We start from the raw sequence: 22,425 nt of genomic DNA, 5'->3' as shown, positions 1-22,425 counted from the left end.
AAGACCCCAAACGCTGACCAGAGACAGAGCAATGTCTGTTGAGGAGACTAAAGGCAATCGCTGCTGCGACGCGTGCGAGTAGACGTGGTATGGGTTGCGCTTTCGAAGGCAAGGACACAGGAAGGCACGCAGGTAAACAAACGGGAGCGTGTACAAACCCCTATCTGCGTACGTTACTGTGTCCGTGGCTTCGAAAGCGCAACACGCACCAGTATTCAATTCCAACTGGCCCGAGAAGCAGCATTCTTAGAGTAGACGCTGTCGGAGTGGTCAGGTCCTTTTTCCTGCACAGTTTTGGTAACTTATGGCTGGATTATGGCTGATCCATCGCCGTCCTTCTGCATTGTAAGGGCGATTTGCTGGCACGCCGTCGTAATTCTCTAAGCGTGTGAGCTGATTCTTAGAGATAGGCCTAACGGTACAGCAAGAACACCTTATAATGGCAAATCGTGAGGTTCAACGTAGCGAAACTGCAAAGTAGTTTATGAGGGACGCCGTTGTGGAGGGCTCCGGGTTAACTTAGACGACATGGGTTTCCATATTTTTGCTTCTAAAGGCTGTGGCAGGGGCGATTGGTACTGCTGAGTTTAGGGATGCGGAATAATTGTTACCCGCATTGGTTTCCTTAACGTCCACGTAAATCTATTCGGACGAAGCGTTTTCTCTGCCCGTCGCCACAATGCGACGGCACCAGTCATAAACTTTGAGCGCATTTGGACAGCCGCTGCGGTGTTTCTCACAAAACTGGGCAGCTTTTGCAAAGCATTTCTTTAATGTGTGTTTATTTACTCACCGAAGTTGAATGTAGGGCCAGTTGGTGATGCGTACTTGAGTACGGTGAAACACGATAGACGGGACAAAGTAAGGCGAGACCGACGGGACAAGCGCTCCTTGGACTTGTCCAGTCTTGTCGCGTGTCCGTCGTCTCGGCTTACTTTGGCCCGTTTATCGCGCTTCACCGTACTCAAATTATTTACTCGTGGTTCTAGAGCTTCGGGCAAATCACGTGGTGCACGGTAAGTCGTCGCGTTACATAGCTAAGAGTGACGACTTGCGCGAAACTTCAGCATTGTCACCTTGGTAAGTTCCTGTGCCCCAACGTACGATACCACCACTTTCGCGAGGCTTTTCACCTGCGATCAAATTGATTACGCACGGGTATTACGCTTCCGGGAATCGGCCCCTGGCAAAAATTGACATCAGCGACTGTGCGGGTCCGATCCTTGCGCCCGTATGAGCTGACCGAGGTGCCCCAGTCCTATGCATCACTACAAATCTTCAGACTCTCATATAGTGTAACAAACTATTACAGTTACACTCCATGCCGTTTCTTTTTCCTGTTTCTACTTTACACCCAATGGCATAGCAGCGGTTGCCTCAGCCACCTCAGGTGAGCTGTTTGGTATAATGCTCGCTCCTGTTCGCAGTCATGGACTTCCGGCTGACGGAGCCTCGGCTGAGTCCCGAGCAGCAGGCGCTGTTCATGCGCATCGGACTCTGCCTGCTGGCGCTGGTGGTGGTGATGACCACCGTGCTGCTGGTCCTGTCCCGCAGCCACTACGGGTTGCCGCTGCGGCTACGAGGGGGCGCCAGCGCGGCCGAGCGCTTCACGCGTCGGGCCGCGCAACTGTGCAACACTACCTCCTGCCGCCTGACCGCAACGCTGCTGAAGGCGAGTACACGCGTATTGTGGCTGTTATAATAAAAACTGGAAACTTAGTGGAATGCCGGTGCAGAATTCGTCACCTACACATCCGAAATCAAGAAGGGTGCCGATAGATGGAGTAGCACACTGTGGTACAAACAGGATTAGGGTGCCTCAAAGAGACTGACCTACGTTTCGATAAGTGGGCCTATTTTTGTCAAAGGCGCCTTTGACAAACATAGGCGCATTTTACAAACATAGGCCAACTTATCGAAACGTAGGCCAGACTTCCTGAGTCACCTTTTCCCTCTGTTTAGCTACACATCAGGCATTTCAAGAATATAACTTAATTTGTTTCAAAATGACAAATAAATGCCGTAAACTTGAGAGGGTCCCAAGAACAAGCCTTATTGTGTCCTTGTCTTCGAAAGCGCAAGCCATGCCATACTAAAAACAACGATTGCACTGGGAGCCTGGCCTATTGACCATCGTTAACTGCGAACAACTTTTGGCCATGTGCTGCACTGACCAACAGCGGGTGCACAAGGGCAGTGTAAGGTTGGAGCCAAGTATAAACATGGAGACTTGCCTTCCTTGACTATGACACCGAAAACAAGTTTCTTCTCTGAGCTTCGGTTCCAGGCTAAGGCTTACCTTGTTCGCGGCAGCTGACGGCATGGCCTCATTATTCACAGGGCAGGGCAACGGAAACGCACAAGACGAAATTGGACGGGAACACGGCTCTCGTCGTGTGTGCCCCGCTGGAGCTACACCTTGCAAATGTTGCGGACGAACAGCTGTGCCTGTCTGAGTTGTAATAGCGGCTGTGTACTGCGATTGGCCTCGTGAAGGGCTTTGTTTTTGCTGCGTGATTTCCAGTACTCTGTTCTCCGGAGGCATCTAATCCACGGAAGTGTCCAAGTACAACACTGCTTACCTTCGTTTATTCGTCGAGAATCGGCGCATTCTGTTCAAGCTTAGTTATACTTGTATTAAGCTCGTTGCGTAATTAAAGGGTTCAAAGTAGATTGTACAGCGGAATTGGGTAAAGCTTCCTTGCTCATGACTACCAGCCATTTGACACTGCAATTTATAAAACGGCAAACTCGATAGAAACCGCGATAGAGCAAGAAAAAGAACCGAGAACAGAAGCATTATTTCCAATTTTTAAAGAACCTTTATGGTCCCTAATTTGATCGTTATCCCTAAATATGTACTAGACAAACTTGTATTTTTATTTTATTTGCACCCAGAAAACAGGGTAAACAAAGTGAAAAAGTAACCAGTCGAAGCCCAATCCGCAACTTCAGCTGCAGGTGTTGTGTGTTCTGCCAATTTAGCCACGATGGTAGCAGACACTGACTCTCTTCCAACTCATGTGCGTGTGTTTTCGAATGTTCTACTGCTTTGCCCTACGGTCGTGGATGTAAACGTAATTAGGCCTTGTTAGGCGAGTACAAGTTGGTACCTTAGCCGCGTAGACCATATTTCGTAAATTCTCTTGTATAAACAAAGTAATGTAGCACCGACAGCTCTTTTTTTCTGTGTCTATATTACGTCATGCCACTCGGGTCCCGAACATTAGACATCATGCTCGGGAGCAGCGCGGCGCAGCTACTGAGTCATCACAGTCTATGACTTCCTGCTTTATCAGTTGCGTTGTCACCAAAACACGTCTATAGGCAAACGTAAACATGTGCACGCCACTTTGATGGCCTTCGAGACAGCGCGCTGTACTTCTCTGATCCCGGGGGCCTTGTTCATTTAGGCATATCGCGCGCCATTTTTTTTTTTATGCAGGAAACGCTGGACCACCGCGGCAGCCCGTGCGACAACCTGTACGCGTACGTGTGCTCGGGATGGTTGCAGGAGCCCTCGTTCACCAGCACGCACGACAAGCAGATGGCGCTGCTGACGTGGCACGCACGCTCTGGGCTCAGGCGCATTGCTCAGCGTGCGAACACCACGGACCACGTTGTCACTGGCGTGCGGTGAGAGATCACATCACCTACATCACTAGTGCAAGCGCTCTCTTTCTCTAAGACCCATTGACGTTTACTCACTTGCTCGCTCACTGACCTCCATTTGTTGCGTCAACCCGTCCTGTTGGCTTAGCGGCTGTGGTCTTGCGCTGCTAAGGATCAGGTCGCGGGATCAAATCCCGGCCGCGGCGGCCCCATTTCGATGGTGGTAAAATGCAAAAAAAACAATGGTGTCCTCTGCACTAGGGACACGTTAAAGATCCTCAGGTGGTCAAAATTATTCTGGAGTCCCCCACTACGGCGTGCCTCATCGTCATATCGTGGTTTTTGCAAGTAAACCCCAGAGTCTATAAGTGTATAGTTTGTTCAGTCTCTTAGACATACATAAATTAAAAAAATATTGACTTCAATACAATTCCCAGCAGACCAGGTGTTTTAGCACCGATTGCTGAACACTGGGCTTTCAAGATCGCATGATATGCTTTGATTGGCCAATCTGAGCAGCTGCAGCGAGCACAAAAATTTGTACTATTGCATGCGTATTTAAGGTACTCATTCGTACTTTTCGGCCACGTTATAGCAGTGTTTTAGTCCGGACCAACACCTTGCTACAACGCAGCAAAGGCTTTACGGCTGAGTGCCCTGTCTGTGCATTTTAATAAAAGGGTGTACTCTGTCGACACTGATACCTGAAAGTTCCGAAATTCAGGCTCTCTCTCGACATTGCTACTTAAACGTTTTTGAAATTCAAGCTGCCTTCTGAAATATAGTTCTTTGAATATGCTGACAATATAATTCTTTGAAATATAAATCTTCGATTTACATCGATGCCCTGCGATAATGTTACAACGATAGCCGAAGGGGCAATGTCCAAAATGCCTGGACATGAATGTACAAACGTGAGCAACCTTGTCTAGAACGTGGGGACAGCGGCTTCCGGGGCTCTCCGGAACCAGCCAGCGACGTCTAGCAGGTAGTTGCTGCGTCCAAACATGCCCAGCACCTACCGTTAGACGTCGGACCCAGAAGCTAGCGTTATACGTTGCTGGCTGGCTCCCGAGAGCCCCGGAATCCGCCGTTTCCTCGTTCTTACAAGGCTGCTCACCGTCTGTACGTTGAAACTGCATGGGCTGTCTAAATTTAGCGCGATGATTTGGAACGTTACGCTAGTTGCAGTAGACAAGAATTCTATGCGGCTAATCGTGGTATTATTCTTACCTATACGCGCGACGTAGAGGTAACCTGCAATCAAACCAGCAGCCCCCTACCACCAGTAACCAGCAGGGTCCAGTGGGCATTGGCCAGGTGACGTCGAGCTCCGCCAAGGCCGCCGTGCTCTATAGCCGGTGCCTGGCGGCTTCGATGGAGCACCGCGCCGATGCCCTGGCCGCCTTTCTACAAGACCTGGGCCTCGGCACTTTCGGTGACGTCGTCGAGTACCCGGTCGAGCTTGCCATCAAGCTCGACCTATATTACGACCTTAAGGTGAGTCCACAGGAGTTCTTATCACTTGCACAGAGAAACGAATAGAGATACTCATCTTCATGAGTATTTAGTATGAGTCGCATAAAACATTCTACTTCTGATCGCTACTTCCTGTCGCTTTGAACAACGCGTTTTGAAGTAATTGACGTAGGCAACGAAGATGTACAGCTGTGATCTGTATAAGCTGTAAGCGAAAAAGAAGAAATGGATTATCATCTCTAGTAATATTTAACTACCCAGAATAGCTGGGTATCACGATTACCCGTACCGTCAAATGTCAAAGCTGTTTTATAGACTCCTTAGTTCGCAGATTTTTTTTAAAGATAAACGCTACGCGGTCCCCAAGCGCTGTGAGAATCGTCTACTTTCATTGGCGCTTTCGAGAAAGGCTTTTGTTCAGTAACCATTTCGAAGTATGGCGCATACGGCAAAGTTGGACATGTTTATACCGTAACACCTCACTCAACTGAAACTTGCGCTGCTGCAACACCGCGTACACGACCGACACAAACCAGTCTATACCTCGCACACTACACACCGAACCAAACTCACCTTCACGCGGTATTTCTCAAAGTGCTTGCTCGCAGCTGTAAAATGACACGGTGAGACACCGCTGCTGTTTCATCATCGAATACCGACATCACCCCCCTTCACCATTGCGAGCAAGCGTGTGCTCGCGTTCCCAGACGTTATTTTATGCGTATCGAGGTTGCTCCGCTTCAAGTTTCCAGGCGAAATGCTTACCGCGATCATTGGTTCTCATCGCTGGCGCTCGATGCTCCTCCTCTTAGCGTATACGAGCCAGCATCCCTTCGAGTCCTGAACCATGCTTTACTATGTATCGAAGACGTTCCTTCAGAGACCGGCGGTTCATCTAAGCCTCTTTCTCAGCACTTGCCACACGCTTCAGCCCCCATTTTGTTTGTGTTAAAGCTCGCGCCTGAGCCCGGCCAACAATACCACTCGCTTCCCCGGGCAGCCTCTGTTTGCGCTACCTCTTGAACCGGCGCATTGTGCAAGCCAGCAGCCAGCAGGCCGCAAGTTGGGAGGAAGATACAAAGTGTCGTTTAAGAAGTGGTACTGTGTCGTGTTGAGCCCACCAGCGAACCACTACTACAACGTCGCCCCTGAGGATAGCAATCGAGTACTGACCCTTCGTGACCCATCTTGCAAGACAACAGCCAACTCACGTATATTTAGGGAGGGAGTGGGGAAAGAGGAAGAGAAAGCTTCGCTTCTAAAGCCTGTCCTGTATATCCCTGTCTACCCAATAGTCTAAAGCCCATTCTAACTATGAGAGGTTTGAATGTCGTCCTATGTCGTTTACCTCTGCTGTAGTCGTCGCGGCAACCTGCATTTATAGCTCACTGGCTGTAGTTGTAGCTGAATGGCTGTAGTTGCCGAGCCCGAGGTATGCAAGAACGCTGGTGCGCCAAGATTCTAGTGCACGTTAAAGCACTGCGATGGACGGAGTTATTCTGAAGCCCTCTGCGACGGAATATGTCATAGCGCCTGTGCGCTTCAGTAGGTTAGACATTATCAGTCTGCCCTATCTTGAGCACAAGATCGCGGGTCCGGTTCCCGTTGGACGCATCCGCATTTTGATTCGAGGCGAAATGCGAAAACGCTATAGTGTACTTATACTTAGGGGGACGGTATAGAACTCCTCAGTAGTCGAAATGAATCCGAAACCCTACGCCACAGCGTTTCTCATAGCCATAGTTCAATAAAACCAATCTCTAAACGAGCCATCAAGATAAGCTAACCCGGGCTTCAAGCCATTCTCAGGGTATTACGCTCTTAGGCTTTACGATTCATTGTTCATCCTCCGATCCGATCCCAACCAAACAAGTCTAGGCGCTGGCATACAGTGACGATTGCATTGACGATTGTATATGTGCCATAAAACTAAGACGCAGAGAAGGATCTGTTAGGGTTGATAATTATGAGCAACGTGCCAAAAAACGATTCACCCAGAGGGACTCTGCCTATTCATTCTGACGCGTTCATTTTATTTAAGGACGTTTAGCATTTACAGCCGAGCTTTTAGGCAGACTGTCACCGCGCCTCGAGTAACGCATTCCTTCCTTGGCTTCGGGCAGACACTGTTCGACTTGCGTCGGCACCCGACGTGGCAGCGACAGGATGGCCGCCCGCTGCTGTCCATGGGCCGTCGCACTGACCTCGAACCGTGGCGGCGCGAGCGAAATCGCATGCGCCGCGATCTAACATACCTCAAGTTCGTCCAGAGATACGTCAACGCAATTCTGGTGCATGTAAGTGCGGGGTAACACAGGGGTGACGGTTCTTGTTTACTCGCCTCCGGATACTTAGGGGACCAAGGGCCTGAACACGCAACATCAAATAAACAGCGAAGCACGTGGCAGCATAAAGTTTAAAAAAAATTAAACGAGCGAACTCTGGCACTGTCAGCACTCAGCTACAATAACGTAAGATGGTTAATACATGGATTTCTCTGTTCTTCACTCTTGTGGCGGCGGACGTTCTGGTGGCGTCGCGTATTAAGGACGATCTTTCTAAATTTGAAAGAAAATAAGTTTTCTAGACCCATGAAGGCAATAAATTTCAGCGCAAAGCATGGTTATTTGGAATTCTTCCTTTATAATGCAATATTTTGTTGATAATGATTCATTTTACAAAGTCACACAACGCTATAAGTTTGAAGCCTGAAGAACACAGTTTAGGGAAATCCACATGCTTCCAATATTTCCCAGGTTTTTACACCACCACACTTGCGAGTTGGGTGCACTCAAGCGCGCTACAGTTTCCTCTGGTAATTTTTTGACAAAACCCCATGACCAACCGTGCAATCAATACAACGCTCGGGTCATGTTCGGTTCAAATTATGGGTGACAGGAGGTAAGCATCATTTCCATATTTTTGGCCGCCATTTGCTGTATACTTGTTTTGCCACAGCGCTGCCGGAGAGAGAGAGGAGTCGCCGCTGACGCCGTGCCGCTTTTAACGTTGTGCTGTATCGCCGTGAGGGAGCGATGTGTGTCTCGATTATATGTGCATTTAATTTTGTCGCGTGCTTTTGTGTTTGTGGAGTAATTTGTTCTTCGTGCGTTCCTTCGTTCGGCCATGCGCTATATTAACCACCCCGACCACAACCATCATTAGCTTCAGACTATATTATGGCCACTGCACGACCAAGGCCTCCACCAGCTAACTCCAGTTAATGCCTCTCGCAGCTTTAGTACCTCCTCCATACGCCTACAAATTTCCTATCCTTATCACACCATGGGTTGGAGTGCATACGGCAGGCATTACCAAATCCTGACTGGGAGCTTGCCACTGTCGTTAAAAAGAAAAGTGTACAATCATTGCGTTCTACCGGTGCTAACATATGGGGCAGAAACTTGGAGGTTAACAAACAAGCTCGAGAACAAGTTAAGGACCGCACAAAGAGGGATGGAACGAAAAATCTTAGGACTAACGTTAAGAGACAGGAAGAGAGCGGTGTGGATCAGAGAACAAACGGGGATAGCCGATATTCTAGTTGACATTAAGCGGAAGAAATGGAGCTGGGCAGGCCATGTAATGCGTAGGATGGATAACCGGTGGACCATTAGGGTTACAGAATGGATACCAAGAGAAGGGAAGCGCAGTCGAGGTCGGCAGAAAACCAGATGGAATGATGAAGTTAGGAAATTTGCAGGCGCAAGTTGGAATACGCTAGCGCAAGGCAGGGGGAATTGGAGATCGCAGGGAGAGGCCTTCATCCTGCAGTGGACATAAAATATAGGCTGATGATGATGATGATGATCACACCATCTAATCATTTGCCACCATCGACTGAATTTGTCCAACCTTGACATCTGTTTTGTTTGCCTAAGAGACCACCAATTATTTAGCTGCAATACCCATTACAAGACTTGTCCAACTCCACTTCTTTCTTGTAATCTCAACTAGCAAATCAGCTACACCTATTCATTCTCAAACCCACACCGCCATCTTCCCGTCTCTTAACGATTCAGTTTCATGCTTTGGTATGCGCCAACTAGTCGAGAAATCCGTTCTACTCGAGGAAAACAATGATTTCACTTAGCCCAAACCATCAATGCCGCCAACACGGACATCAAAAGACGTGGAAAAGCTTTGTGCATTCAGCAGCACCCGTCCAACATCGTTATTGCAGGCGAACAACAGCACCGACACCAACGGGAACGTGTACCAAGCCGACACTTCAGGCCTAATCGCGCACCGCATCATGACCACGGAAGAGGTTGTGCTTGCGATGATCGCGGTCATCCCCGACGATGACCCCAGCCACTATCATGCCATCGTTCCCCTGATGCCAAGCAGCAGCTCCTCCCTGTGGCCGCCATCGCTGGCAATAAACAACTTCAGTGAGGTGGCCGTGGGGCATCCGGCCGTGCTTGGCTATCAGGACTTTCTGATGTACGATCTGCCACCCTCCGGCGTAACAGCCTACGTGACCTGGGAGCTGGTGCGTCAGTTGGTTCCACTGGCCGACCAGAAGTGAGTAAACCGACACTATATGAAGTTTTATGTTTTATCCATGTTTTTTCTATGCTTTACAGTGAAACCGCCAATGCTGGCTGCACATTACGTTGGCACAGTGGCTGTGCTGCTGAGCGTGGGGCCGCGGCTTCAATTACTGCTATTTAGGCCGCGTTACGATGGAGGAAGTGTGGGAAAGGGATTTCAGGTATTATAACCTCCTAAAGCAACTCGCGGAATACGAGAGTATCAGCATTGTCAACCTGTACCACCATTTTGACCGCCCGGGCTATATTCAAGGGGGCCTCCTCACCAGGCCCCACTGCAAATCTTGGTTGCCCACGGGAAGCTGTAAAACGTCGTCTAAGGAGCGTTTTACCGAACGAGTTCTTCAGAACGCTATGTTATCGGAGGAGATGGAAGAAATCCACTGTCCTACAACTATGCCGCCAGGATGCGAGCGTCGCTGCCGGCGGAGACATTCTCTCCCTCTGCCTCGACACAGCATTCCCAAGCTGTTTTTTTTCCGTTCCTTCCCCACTGCTGAAGCCGAGGGTCTTCGAGGCCCTCTCCTTCTTTTTGTTCTCGTATTTTAAATTTTTTATATGTGTAGCGTCTTCCGCATTGGATGCTTGATCATGTTGAGTGACGAAACAGACATGACTATGAGGCAGTGGGACTTTGACACTGTGGATAGGGACCGCGGCTCCCTGGAGTGGAAGGCGCGCGGCGTATGGTTTGAAATTTCACCTGGTTTCGCGGTCGCGCAGTGCCCAAATACATTGCCGACACGATCGTCATCACGTCATGTATACGCTACACTTTTTTTGTTTAAAATGGCGGAACCTGGTGAGGGGCCCGTCAACGGGCCCGCAAAGCTCGGTTGTGCAAGCATCTGTATATTTAGCTCCTGCAGGAGTGCTGCCACTGTGGCCTGGGATGAAATCCACGGCACCATGCTAAGTAGCCGATGTGAAGTCATGTGAAGTCATGTGAAGTCATGAAAGAGCTCAGTAGTAGCTCGCTGGGAAGTCAAGAAATTTGATAGCTTGAGAATTGAAATAGAGGGCATTACGTGCCCGAACCACGATGTGTGATTACGATGCACGCCGTAGTCGAGGGGTCCGGGTTAATTTTGAAAACCTAGAGTTATTTAGCGCGCACATTAATCTAAGTACCAGGGTATTTTTGCATTCCGCACTTATAGGAATGCGGCTGCGGCGGCCGCGGTGAACCCGCGACCTCGAGCTCAGCACCTCAATCAACGCCATGGCCACTAGGCCGAATAGTCGAAGGCTGACCTTGGCAAGTTTTAGAAAATTTGGTTAACCACAATGGCTTAAACACGGCAAACTACCCTAAAATCTTTGGCGTCACTCATAACGTACTGGTGCTGGTGTTTCGTCCGTGAAACTCATTAGAACTCCGACCTCCATTTTCTCTCTTGATTAACTAACTAGTAGTTGCCGCCGACGAAATAAACATTTGAAGTAATACTTAATCAGTCGTAAAATGAGTCATCGTTGCTCTTTAGCGTTCACTTTAGTCAAGGCATTGAAAACGCGACTCTCGTCTATTCTTCGCATTTCCTATTTCCGTTTCTTCTCTGCCCAGATTTTCGCAAAGCACAGCCGAGGCCACCTGCTTCGAGGCCGTTTACCGCCTGATGCCTTACCCGATCCTCATGCCGGGAATCGAGGCGTTGGACTCGTACAAGGGTTGGCTGGAGGCTGAGCTCATCTTCAGAGACGTCGCCGAGGCCCTGGTCAACTTCATGAATGTGCATGGAGTCGCTGTCCGGGCCCAGTGAGTGAGCGTATTGTCACTTCGTAGTGACGGCGAACTGCAAAAAAATAAATACCGTCAGAAGTCCGAGTTAGGAACCTAACTCTTTCTTGGGGGTTTATATTTGACGCGTCTTTATGCGAGAGCGTAGGATCTGAAAGACACGCTACACTCGAATCACGATGGCGGCGTGCACTAGTCGTCGGTGGTCGAAAATTTAAACTCACGGACCAAGTCCTTGCGCTCCGGGCAACCAGCGCTGAAGTTTTGCGTGCCAACAGCAGTTCCGTAACACAGAGCCTTAGTGAGCGGAGGAAACAGTTTTCAGCAGCTCATGCTGCGATTTCACGTCAATAATTTCCCGTTTCATCTTGAGATGCATGTGTCTAGATTCTGGCCTGAGTGCGAACCGGCGTGCATCGAACGTTTGCGCGCATGTTTCGTTTCGTCCGTCTTATTCTTGGTGTACTGAGTGATTTTTCGTTGTATGAAGCATGTACCAAATAGCCCAACAACATGTTTTATTAAGGTATGGGTATGTATGTCCTGATCGAGCTTGGCTGGACGCCTAAAGAATTGAAGCGAACATTAATAAAGGCACGCGTCTGTTATCAGACAAAATGTCGTACCATTTTCATGCCTCCGTATCGGATGGTGTCATCATATTCCAGCTACACATTAAAACTGACGCAGCGCCTCGGGATCAGCGCTGTTTCCCCAGACAAGATCCTTTCGCTATAGAATTAGTGACAACATTCAAAATATTTCGGGTACATGGAGGCGTGTCCTGCAATGAGCGATTAGTGGATAATGGTAATCTGCTTAACAACTGTGACCAGCACAACTGTAATTACTAGAGGGAACTGTGGCGCTAGGGGCCACGTGAGCTGCAATCACCGTGGTTAATCTAGCACGAGAATGATGGTTAGTGCGTGGATTTGTCTAAACTTCGTCCTTGTGGCTTTACACGGCTTCGTGGCTTTGCAAACTGGTGATTTTCAACGAAGGACGGCGTTATACAGAACTAATATGACCAAAATTGTTCGACGTTAGGATTCGAACACGAGACCTCTAGCGGAGAAGCCCGATATTGAAATTAATTCGCGACGGTCCCATGCGTTCACAAGTGGCACAGAGCACCCTTACGAATTTCTCGCGGACGCGCCAGGGCGTTGAGACGCTTGGCACGTTTCGATTTGGCCACCTCGATAAGCGGTACCGCTGCGATTAGTAGCGATCTGGCATGTTCGCAGAGTCTAAGTGCCTTCTACATTTAGAAGAGTATTCGTTGCTTTGAAAATAAGACCAATGAAGGCAGGTGAAGCGTAATAAGCCAAGCCACACGAACGTCTGAATTCACAAGTACGAAGATCAGACGAATCCATGCACTATCATTCCCATAATGGTTGAATGATCACTGTGCCAGAGTTCACGCTGATAATTACTTTAGGAAACTCTACGAAAAAAATAGAACAATGCACGCATGGTAACAGAGAAGCGCCAAGCGTGATTCATGCTGTAACATTCGAATCTTTGGTGCCTATTATATGTGTCGATCACAATGTACAAAAGAACGTCACTGATAAGGTGTGGGTCTCGTGAATGCAAAGAACAAACTTAAGAATCACTAGCATTATTACACTTCATTAGAACATCAAACCAAACACACAAGGATGTGCAAAATTCTTGCTAAATTTATTCAGAAAGGTACCCCTTCAAGAATTGAAAGAATACCTTTGACATGTATTTCTAGCTGTCGACCCAGTAATTATGCTATAGAGCCTCAATTCATCGAAAGCGCAGCAAGCAATGCATTTCATTTTAATGCTACACGCGTAAAGTGCAGCGCGGCTTCGGACGTGAAGCAAGATGACTTGTGGCGTGAAAGATGACGTAGTAGCATTTGTGACGCACTCGAGGAAGCCAAGCATCATAGCGCAATTATGGGAGGGGGGGAACAGCGATTCTGACCAGCACGTGAGGAGAGCGACAGGAGCATCGACTAGCAACCATAATGGTTATTCGTATTGTGAAATGCTAACTCGTTTTATGCGGTCATCACCAAATTCGAGAGCGAATGCAATTCAAAATCAATCTATGACAACTCTTTCTTGCGCAAAAGATACAAGAGGGTCACTCACGCAGGTATCACCGTACCTGTGGATGGCGAATGCTTCGAAAATCTCGCGTGCTCCCGATTATTTGTTCCCAATATACCTTCACTATGGTGCATCTGTCGAAGTATGGAAAGCATCTGCACGCGCGCCCCGCGTTAGACGAGTGGTTACAGGGCGCACCCTTTAGCGAGTTCGCGCATCACCAAGCAGCCCTTTCACTATAGGAATAAACATTGTCTGCTAGTCATCGCTCATCGTCGTCTGGTTTGTCCCATTGAAAAGCGTTTTTTTTCTTCTTCCGATAATTATGTACCAACCGACCAAAGTTAGCACACTGCTGACGTAATTATAGAGTTGACGCTCTATTTACCTTCGTACTGGATCCGGCTGTTATTTGATGATTGTTCGTAATTTTTAACTCACACGCGCTGGTCTTACAACGCGGTGATGTTTCGGTCAATCGATTGTGCCAACGCCAGCCCCAGGGAACTGAACGCCATCTTGTGCAAATCCGGAGAATCAGTTCAAAGCCTGGCGGTTTCATCCCGGGTGCTTCTTTGTCAACATATAGTTTCCTACAAAAACTACTCGATAGAACTCTGGCACTGAGATCATCCAGATACCACGGAAATGATGGCTTGTACAAGGATTTGTCTGATATTGGTGCTTGTGGCTTCAGCCATTATTGCGGCTTTGTTTATACTACCTTTTGTCTGCCTTTACTGACCTATATTTCAAACCAATCAAAGCATTTCTTTTAAGTGCGGAAGTCAATAATACTCCGCTTAAATGAACATTGATTGGGGGTTGTAAGCGCTACATTTTGGTGATAAGGTTAGGTTTGCCAAGTCGCAATGTAGTTGCACGCCATAAGGACGAAGTTTATGGCAAATACGTGTGCTAACCATCGTTGCTATGCTGGCTGAAGCAACGTGCTTCCAGTTCCATAGACGCTTGCGCGCCAGTGTAATAAATAAGGTGAAGCCAGGCTACTCCTTGCAACAAGAAATTCATCAGGAACAGGACTTGCAACACTTTGGTCATCGCTGTAGTTTGACTGCTGCAAAGATCTGGTTTAAGACATCCACGAGCGATTGCCCAGATAGCTGCCTACCTTCATCGGGACATGCAGTTCCTGACGCGAAACTATATGGAGCGTGGCATGATAAACTAAACGAACGCGATACTACTGTTAGGGTTAGCCTCTATGAAGATGTATGGGGTTCTATGGCGCAAGGGCCAGATATGGCCAAAGAGTGCTATGCACGTGGTTTACAGCTCCAAACGATGTAAAAATTTAGGGCAGATTACTAGTGATAATAGTAGCCAACAGAATGAGCCAAGATTTCATTGAGCAATCCACACAGTGCTCACACTTAGCACTAGTGAACTTGAGTTTGAGGCAGGTACTTCACACGAGTTTTTACACACTATAAAAATAAATATGCACCCTTTAGGACGTATCTCCTCCTTAAAAATAATCGCCACTTACATCGTTGGCGTTTCATTTCTCGAAAAGCTTTGCGCTTGAAACTTTCCTGTAAACTTTGATATAGGAGCGCCGATAAGACGGATACCGTTCGTGATTTGGGAGTACAGTGTAAAACTTTTTACTCCTAAAAGTGAATAAGGGTATAAATGTGTTGATAACTCCCATCTGTACACCTTTTTTTGGTGCAAGTGTGTGAGTTGTCGACCAATTTACACCCTTAGTTACTTTGGTGGCTCACCCCCCCAAAACTACTTTTCCCAATTCGAAAACAGAGTTGACCCACCTTCGAAACCGACCTGGCCCACTCACAAAATTGACTCGGCCTACCACCAAAATTGGGGTGGCCCTTCCTCAATATTGATTATGCTTAATTGAGCACACGACCAAGTGATCACAACATGTGACATAGTCAGGCGACCATGTAAGAACCTTAAATGGCAAAGTCATGCGACCAAGTGATCACGTCATGTGTCAATGTCACGTGACATGGATGTCGAAATAGTATGGACGTCGATATAGTCGACACGCCCAGAGCACTTTCGCATTCAATGCACGTAAGGACACTTAAGTGCCTCTAACTTCTTTATAGTTCACCTGGTGCGAAGCGTTAAAGAAAGGAGAAGTACGCAAAAAACATGACGAAGATCGTTGTGCAACAAAGAATACGCCCTGAGGGGTGTTAACTTTTTTTTATACTGCAGAAACCGTATTTTAAAATACCATTGCAGAACAATTACCGAACATAAGCGTAGTATTGCAACACTGCAAGACATCTATTTTCACGACGCCAAGTATTTCTGGCGATATTACGGCATTGATAAGTGAGCCGACCAAACGTCGCGGTGCATTAAGCAGAAAAAAAAAAAAAAAAGGAAAGCATAGTAACTAAGCTGTCCAAAATGTAGTAAATTTTACGAATAGTAGTCGTGTTCTGCCTGGTAACCCTCTTAGCGAGAATTCACAACACGAACACAAGACAAGGAATGGCGATAAAAACGTACCAGCTATTTACGACTGTTTTAATCTTGTCGAAACATATGCTTTCATACGGTTCATAAACAATTAACTGCAGACAAAAATACAGCCAACAGAATAGCAAAAAAAAAAGGTTAACTGAATGCGATACGAGTGAAACCTAAACGAAAAGCAGCCACAGAACGTGAAAGTTACCTAACATAGCGTAGGCGTATAAGCTTCACTTTCCTTCTTTTCGTTTTTTCTTCCTTGGCATGGATTTCATTCACACTGGTTTGAGTTTTTGTTTTTGTTTATATTTTCTTGCTACCTGGTTTTTGTGTAGCACTTGAGCGAAAATTGTATGAAAGTGGTCGTATCTAAAATAAACGAAGTGAAAGGATTCATGTATTCTACGCTAACGTCGTAACACTTGGCTTCAGAACTGAACTGACAATATCTGCTCAACGACAACCACGCATGCACCCAGAACGGCAACATTCACACTGCCCCTCCCCACGGCGCGCGACTTGGACGCCTTCTACGACGACCTACGAGTGAGCGAGGACTACGGACAGCGGTCCTTCCTGGAAAGCTACTTGACCGCGCTCTCTCAAATCCGCAAGAAAGAACTCCTCAGCGTGGCCTACGGGGACTCCGTTTCCTATTACCCTCTTCCGCCCCCGAGGAGCCCAGACGTGCAGGCGAGTTGGCACACGCATCTCGCCTAACTCCCTTTGTTCATCAAAAAATGTCACAGTTTCGCCCTAAGGGCGAAGCAATGAATGCGATAGCAACACAGCAATGTCATACGAAGTAAGGTGAGCGGCTTTGGTAGCAATATGAATTGTAGTAAACATGAGCTGATTAAGTAAGCAGGTGTGCTGCGGCGTAAGTAGACCGGCATGAAGAGAGACTCGATGACCACGAGAAGGCACGTGTGAAACGGTGGTGTTGATGAGAAGCGCTTCCCGTGGGCAGCGCGTGCGAAGGGACACACCTGTAGCGCTGCACTGCCGATCCGGGCAGCATTGCATGTGTAGCGTATGTTGGAAAATGTGGTCCGACTATTACTAACTGAATGAACAAGCGTGGTGTGAGCGCGCACAAACATGAATAGATCACACTGAATGACGGCAGACATCGACGCAGCAAGCGCATACGCCGCAGCGGGCGAAGGTACGTGCGGTCTATCGCTGCAACGGAAACTGAGCGGCGAATGCACAGCGCATACAAAGGTCAGAGCCGTGTGGAGATAAGAGACGGTGCGGGCGAGCGACGAGCGCGGTTGTTGTCAGAGTAGAAGTGCGCCTCCTCCCCCCCCCCCCCCCCCCCACTCCCTCCGGCGCTGGCTTCCCGCTTCCTTGCTTGCGCGTGGGAGATTGAGTGCGTTCGCTCTCCGTGATAGCGCGCGTCCCCGCACGCTTCCGCTCGGGCATACGGCGCGCGGCGAAGATTTTATCTATAGGCAACCTCACGGTGACGGCGACGGCAGAAATCCGGTTGAAGTGTCCATATAATTGCTATCGCAATAAAAAAATAGCCGTTCTCAAGGGGCCCGCGTACATGACCAGGCCGCCCACGTCAACAAACCTGGCCGCTCATCTCCTCTCAGCCGCCACGTAATAAGTTATGGTAGTAGCTGTAGTTGTAGAAGTTCTTGTTATAAGTAGTACTTGCAGGTAATAGTAGTGCAGGTTGCTACTCTAGTAGTAGTATATCTCGTAGTAGTAATTAGTAATTGTTGAGGTTGCAGTAGTGGTTCTTGTAGTAGTAATAGTAGTAGTAATAGTAGTAGATAGTAGCAAGTAATTATTGGTAGTAGTAGTTGAAGTTCTAGTTGTAGTAGTAGTAGTAGTAGTAGTAGTAGTAGTAGTAGTAGTGTGCATTGGCGGACGAGGTGCCGCTTCGCACCATATCATGCGTTGCCGGTGTACAAACCACGATGCCGCACACATTTGTGGCCGACAACTCGCACGCCTCGTTTTCCACGTCGCGTGCCCGCAGGTGACCGCGACTGGCCGGGGACGCGTTCCTCTGACCTGGCTCTTCCCTCCGCGCTTCGGCGCCGACGCGCCCCCGTCGCTCAACTACGGCGGATTCGCGCTCCAACTGGTCGCAGATCTTCTCCGCGGAGCGTCGCTGAACCACTCGTGGCTTGATTGCCTGAATACGCTTGAGCCTCGAGTCGCCTTCGCGAGGGAAGGGACAACAGCGACTGGGCTCGCCTGGTTCTGGCCACCGAAGTGGTGGCCGCGTTCGTCGAACGACATTTCGAGGTAGGCAAGCACAGAAAAGGGAAATGTAAAAACTTCGCTATAGCGAAGTTGAAGAGGCAGCCAGAATTACTTCGTTATATCCATTATATCATGTACTGCAGTACGAATATATGGCTATACACGGCTTTAACATTCAAAGAAGCGTAGTAGTATGCTTTACAAACAGCCATTTTGTTTCACAGCATGTTGTACACTTTCAGCAACACAGTAGTTTTCCGGGCACAGGTATGCAAATACCTTGGAATTATCTTCGCACACAACATGCAATGGTCACAGCACATTGATCACATTAGATATTAAGCCCAAAGAAATTAGGTTACTTAATACGGACCTTATCTAAATAGCCAAAATACATCAAATTGCTAATATATAAAGCACTCATAGAATACTTAGAATACGCTAATGTATGTACAGAATACGCTTCAAGCGTCTGGACCCATATAACGTGGGCGACATTAGCAAAATTTAATCGGTACAAACGAAGGCAGTTAGTTCGTTTCATTTGACTTCAATACTATCATAATATTTCGCGCTCGTCGGCAATTTATTTTTGGAATTTATCTCTTCTGTGCACCAGGCGGCATGCCGATTCCATGACGCTATTACACTCAACTATTTACTCGTCTTGTGGACCATCCGCTGATGATTACATCACGCAGGCCAGTGAATTTCCAAGAAGACGTTGTCACAGCCTCAACGCATAGCCTTTCTTTGTGCGCACTAACATTTTGAAACACAGGTACTTCCCGCAATTTGTCGGATGCTAGAACAAGTTACCCGGTTCCGTTCATGAATTGCCACTGTCAGATATTGTAGAAGCACCCATGCGATAAGCTCTCTCCTTTTTGTTTATTATGTTCCACCTACCTTTTTGTCTGTTTCTTGTATTTGTTGTACTCCCCACCTGCAATAGCCCTGAATATGACGGAGTATCTAAAAATAAACGAATAAACGAATCTGTATGAGGATGCTTAAGGGTAATTCACTTGCCTTTTTACATGCAATATTTCGTTATATCCCGTTTCGTTATAACGAAGTTGGACTGTATGGGCCGGAAATCGGCACCGCTCACTCTTCAAGTATGCGATAACACAGGGACATTGTGGTGTCTCGACATGCCGCGCGCACGTGCGTCACAGGTGGCCTTGCGCACTCATTGTCGGAGTGATATTTCTGTACCTCGTATCCGATTTGCAATTACGCGCGCACTACGACGCAGTCACGTACGCAGAACACACCTCGAGTAGTCTGTTAGATCCCGTGAAAGTGGCGGAAGTCCACCTGTTATGCTATAAGCAAATAAGTGATCGATAACATGATCGAACCTCTGTCTTCCAGCACAACAGCCCAATTTTCTGACCAGGAATTATGCAGGATGCTCATAATTAGGTTCTGTGGATTCATGGAAGATCGACTGTGGCAGGTAGCATAATTATTATCGTTGAGCTGTCTTATTCGAAGAGGACATTAATAGCACGAGAAATCAAAGTACATATTCAACTAATTAACAAAATATCACTAATTCACTTTTAGTTAATTACTTTACGACATATAGTGTAATTTAGGAATTCTAGCCGCTGAGCTTGTCAGGTATATCCACTTGGAAAAAATTTACAGAATAACATCAGTTTTGGAGATATGCGCCATCACAGTCGCCGAACAAATGCACTGTTGAGCCTCTTACTTTTTTACGAGAATGCTGTTTTATACATTGAAGCACAAAAGTAACTGGAACGTCCATGTATTTCGTCCCACAATTTGGGAAATATCTCCAAACTGGTGTCATCCTGGAAATTCATTTCAAGTGAATGTGTCTTGCAGACTCACCGGCTACAATTCGTAAATTGAAATATGTGTCGTAAAGTAATTAACTAAGCAGTTAATTAGTGAGATTTTGTTATTTAGTTGAATATGTGTTTCGATTACTCGTGCTACTAATGTTCGCCTCGTCGAACAACAAAGTTCAACGACAAGAATTATGCTAGCTGCCACAGGCCATTTTTTAAATTCCTTAACGCCTAATTTTGAACACCCGGTGTATATATTTCCCTATGCTTGCACGTTCTATTTGCATAGTATGTGCAAATACGCACTCTTAGTCTATTTGCTTAAACTCTAATCGAACCGTTTGCGGAAATCCTCTCTTCACGTAGATCAGATGAAGTGAGTTGAATCTGACCGGCGAAAAAAGGCGCCAATGTAAAGGGCAGGTGGTCTCGCGTAACCGAGTTGCAGCGTGCGTTCATAGCCAAACACCCACTATTATAGGTCTTCAATACATTGGCGCTGTCGTGCAAGAACTTTCGGGTGTCTGAAAGTTTAGATGCTGTGCTGGAAAGCTCGGGAAGCGCCATCCTCCTCCTCTTCCGCCCCTCTCTCCCAGTGGCGGCTAGGGAAAGAGCTCCATGGGAGTGGAGGAGGCAGTCGCCTTCCACGTCGGCGACACATATTTGACGAAGAGGCCTATACATGCGAGTATGTATAGCCACCCACACAGCCACCACAAATGTGCTGGTTAGCCGTTCGGTTCTCCGATGAAATTACCCTATGAAACGAATGCTACCTAAATATTTGCATTGCAACAAATATACGTAATATACGTCTGAAGGCACATCATGGCTTTGCTAAATCGAACAGCTAGAAGCATTCGGTTGTTCGCTTATACGTTGAGAGTCATCATCGATAATTTATGCACATTTTAAGTTGCTTTCTCCCGTGAAGGTGGGCCAGCCGCTTGTACTTCCCGGGCTGGAGTTCCTCAGCGAGGACATGCTCTTCTTTGTGTCTGCCTGCGCGGGATCGTGTGCCAAGGGAGACCCGAGCGCCCCCTACCGCTGCAACCTCATCGCGAAGAGCTCGCCGAACTTCGCACGAGCCTTCGGCTGTAGGCGCGGTTCTCGCATGAGCCCACCAAAGCTCTGCCTCTACTCGAACCGAACGAGATAGGGCGAGTAAAGAAAAAGAGGTGGCATGCTTATCTCAGTGATGGTTTCTTTGTACAGGGTTGCCAGCTGGGAGCGGTAAAAGGAAAACAGTCTGTTGGTGACCGCCATTACAGTTGACCAAATACCTGAAAACCAGAATCGTTGACGGAAACAGCAGCCGTATTGGCGCCATCGTTTGTTGTCGCTTTCTTCAGCAACAAAACCTTAAAAACGTTTTCGCTTTGCGTCATTTTTCTCGCAGAAGGGGAAACTAAAAAGAAATGAATGCAGTATATGCTGACATGTGCTATCAACGCCTTTGTACTTGCAGGTGGGCAGAATGTGTGTGTTTTATGTTCTCTTTGCCGTAGTTGACGTAAACGTTGTAAAGTGGCGCCCACTAGCGTTGCCGCACATGACTTTCACTGTCAGCGCCTCTTTGCAACAAGTCATTGTTGCAGTATCTCCATGAAACGGGCCTGCACGCTTATATTTAGCTTCATTATGACGTTTTGCCGCGCAGCAACCCAAGCGCAAAAAAAAAAAAAAAAAAAAAAAAACTTCGAATAGATGCTATTTTTCTTCCGTATGCTGACGTCAGCGGCGTAAGGGGACCAGCATTCCTGCTACTGCGCAAATGCAAATACGTTCACCGATAATAGTCTGTTCATTCTGTCCTACTCGGTCCTTTCGCTTTTGTCCTTTGATGTCTGTACACGCATCTCTCTACGAAAAGACCGGGTTACAGTAAACGTAGAAGCTGGTAGCGACACTTGGGACGCCTTTTCCGACAACGCTTGAAAGGTTTTCGTTACGTGGTTCTCGTTGACGTGATATAAGACAATAGGCACTGCATGTGGTCGATTACGTCGCTACATGCCAGCAGATAAAGAATACCGTTAGTTACGGCATTAATACGCTCTGAACCACAAGATGGCGCAACCAACCCGGTGCTCTCGTTCGTTCACGGTAATTATGTATGAGGGCGAGTTGCAACTCTCTGATATGGTGTCGCAGCGGCTGGAGGTGCCTTTGTTCCATAATTATGTCCAAGTAGGCACGACCCTTTCAGTTAATTCGGTCGTTCGTTCGTGCTTAAAATCGCGGAAAGTAAGAATAGAGCAGAGTCGGCGGTCCAGGCAAAAGTTCAAAGCCAGAACTGCCTTCATGAAAATATCTACCAAATCACATTCATGATTACCCTCGCGACGCTATTGGACTGGTCTTGACGTTTACTGTAGGTTTTGCTCCGACTATCGCATATGTAAAGCGGC

The 22,425-nt window shown here is 47.5% G+C and overlaps 2 protein-coding genes across 2 annotated transcripts in view; one reads left to right on the top strand and one right to left on the bottom strand.

Annotated features, from left to right (window-relative positions):
* LOC125940981 (uncharacterized) overlaps nucleotides 1–22,425 on the bottom strand; it is a 508,491-nt gene that overhangs the window by 425,860 nt on the left and 60,206 nt on the right. The gene's annotated exons all lie outside the window — the stretch shown is intronic.
* Nucleotides 92–21,173, top strand: LOC119431199 (uncharacterized). The gene is made up of 8 exons (XM_049657895.1): nucleotides 92–1,672; nucleotides 3,446–3,636; nucleotides 4,863–5,112; nucleotides 7,215–7,388; nucleotides 9,275–9,618; nucleotides 11,215–11,406; nucleotides 16,439–16,652; nucleotides 20,949–21,173. Exons 1-8 carry the CDS (start codon nucleotides 1,430–1,432, stop codon nucleotides 21,171–21,173), a joined length of 1,833 nt encoding a protein of 610 aa, XP_049513852.1. The 5' UTR covers nucleotides 92–1,429.

This window comes from Dermacentor silvarum, chromosome 10, assembly GCF_013339745.2.
Source record: "Dermacentor silvarum isolate Dsil-2018 chromosome 10, BIME_Dsil_1.4, whole genome shotgun sequence".
In the NCBI taxonomy this organism is placed as follows: domain Eukaryota; kingdom Metazoa; phylum Arthropoda; class Arachnida; order Ixodida; family Ixodidae; genus Dermacentor; species Dermacentor silvarum.
The sequence above is the reverse complement of the archived record's forward strand: the minus strand, read 5'-3'. Positions and strand labels throughout refer to the sequence as shown.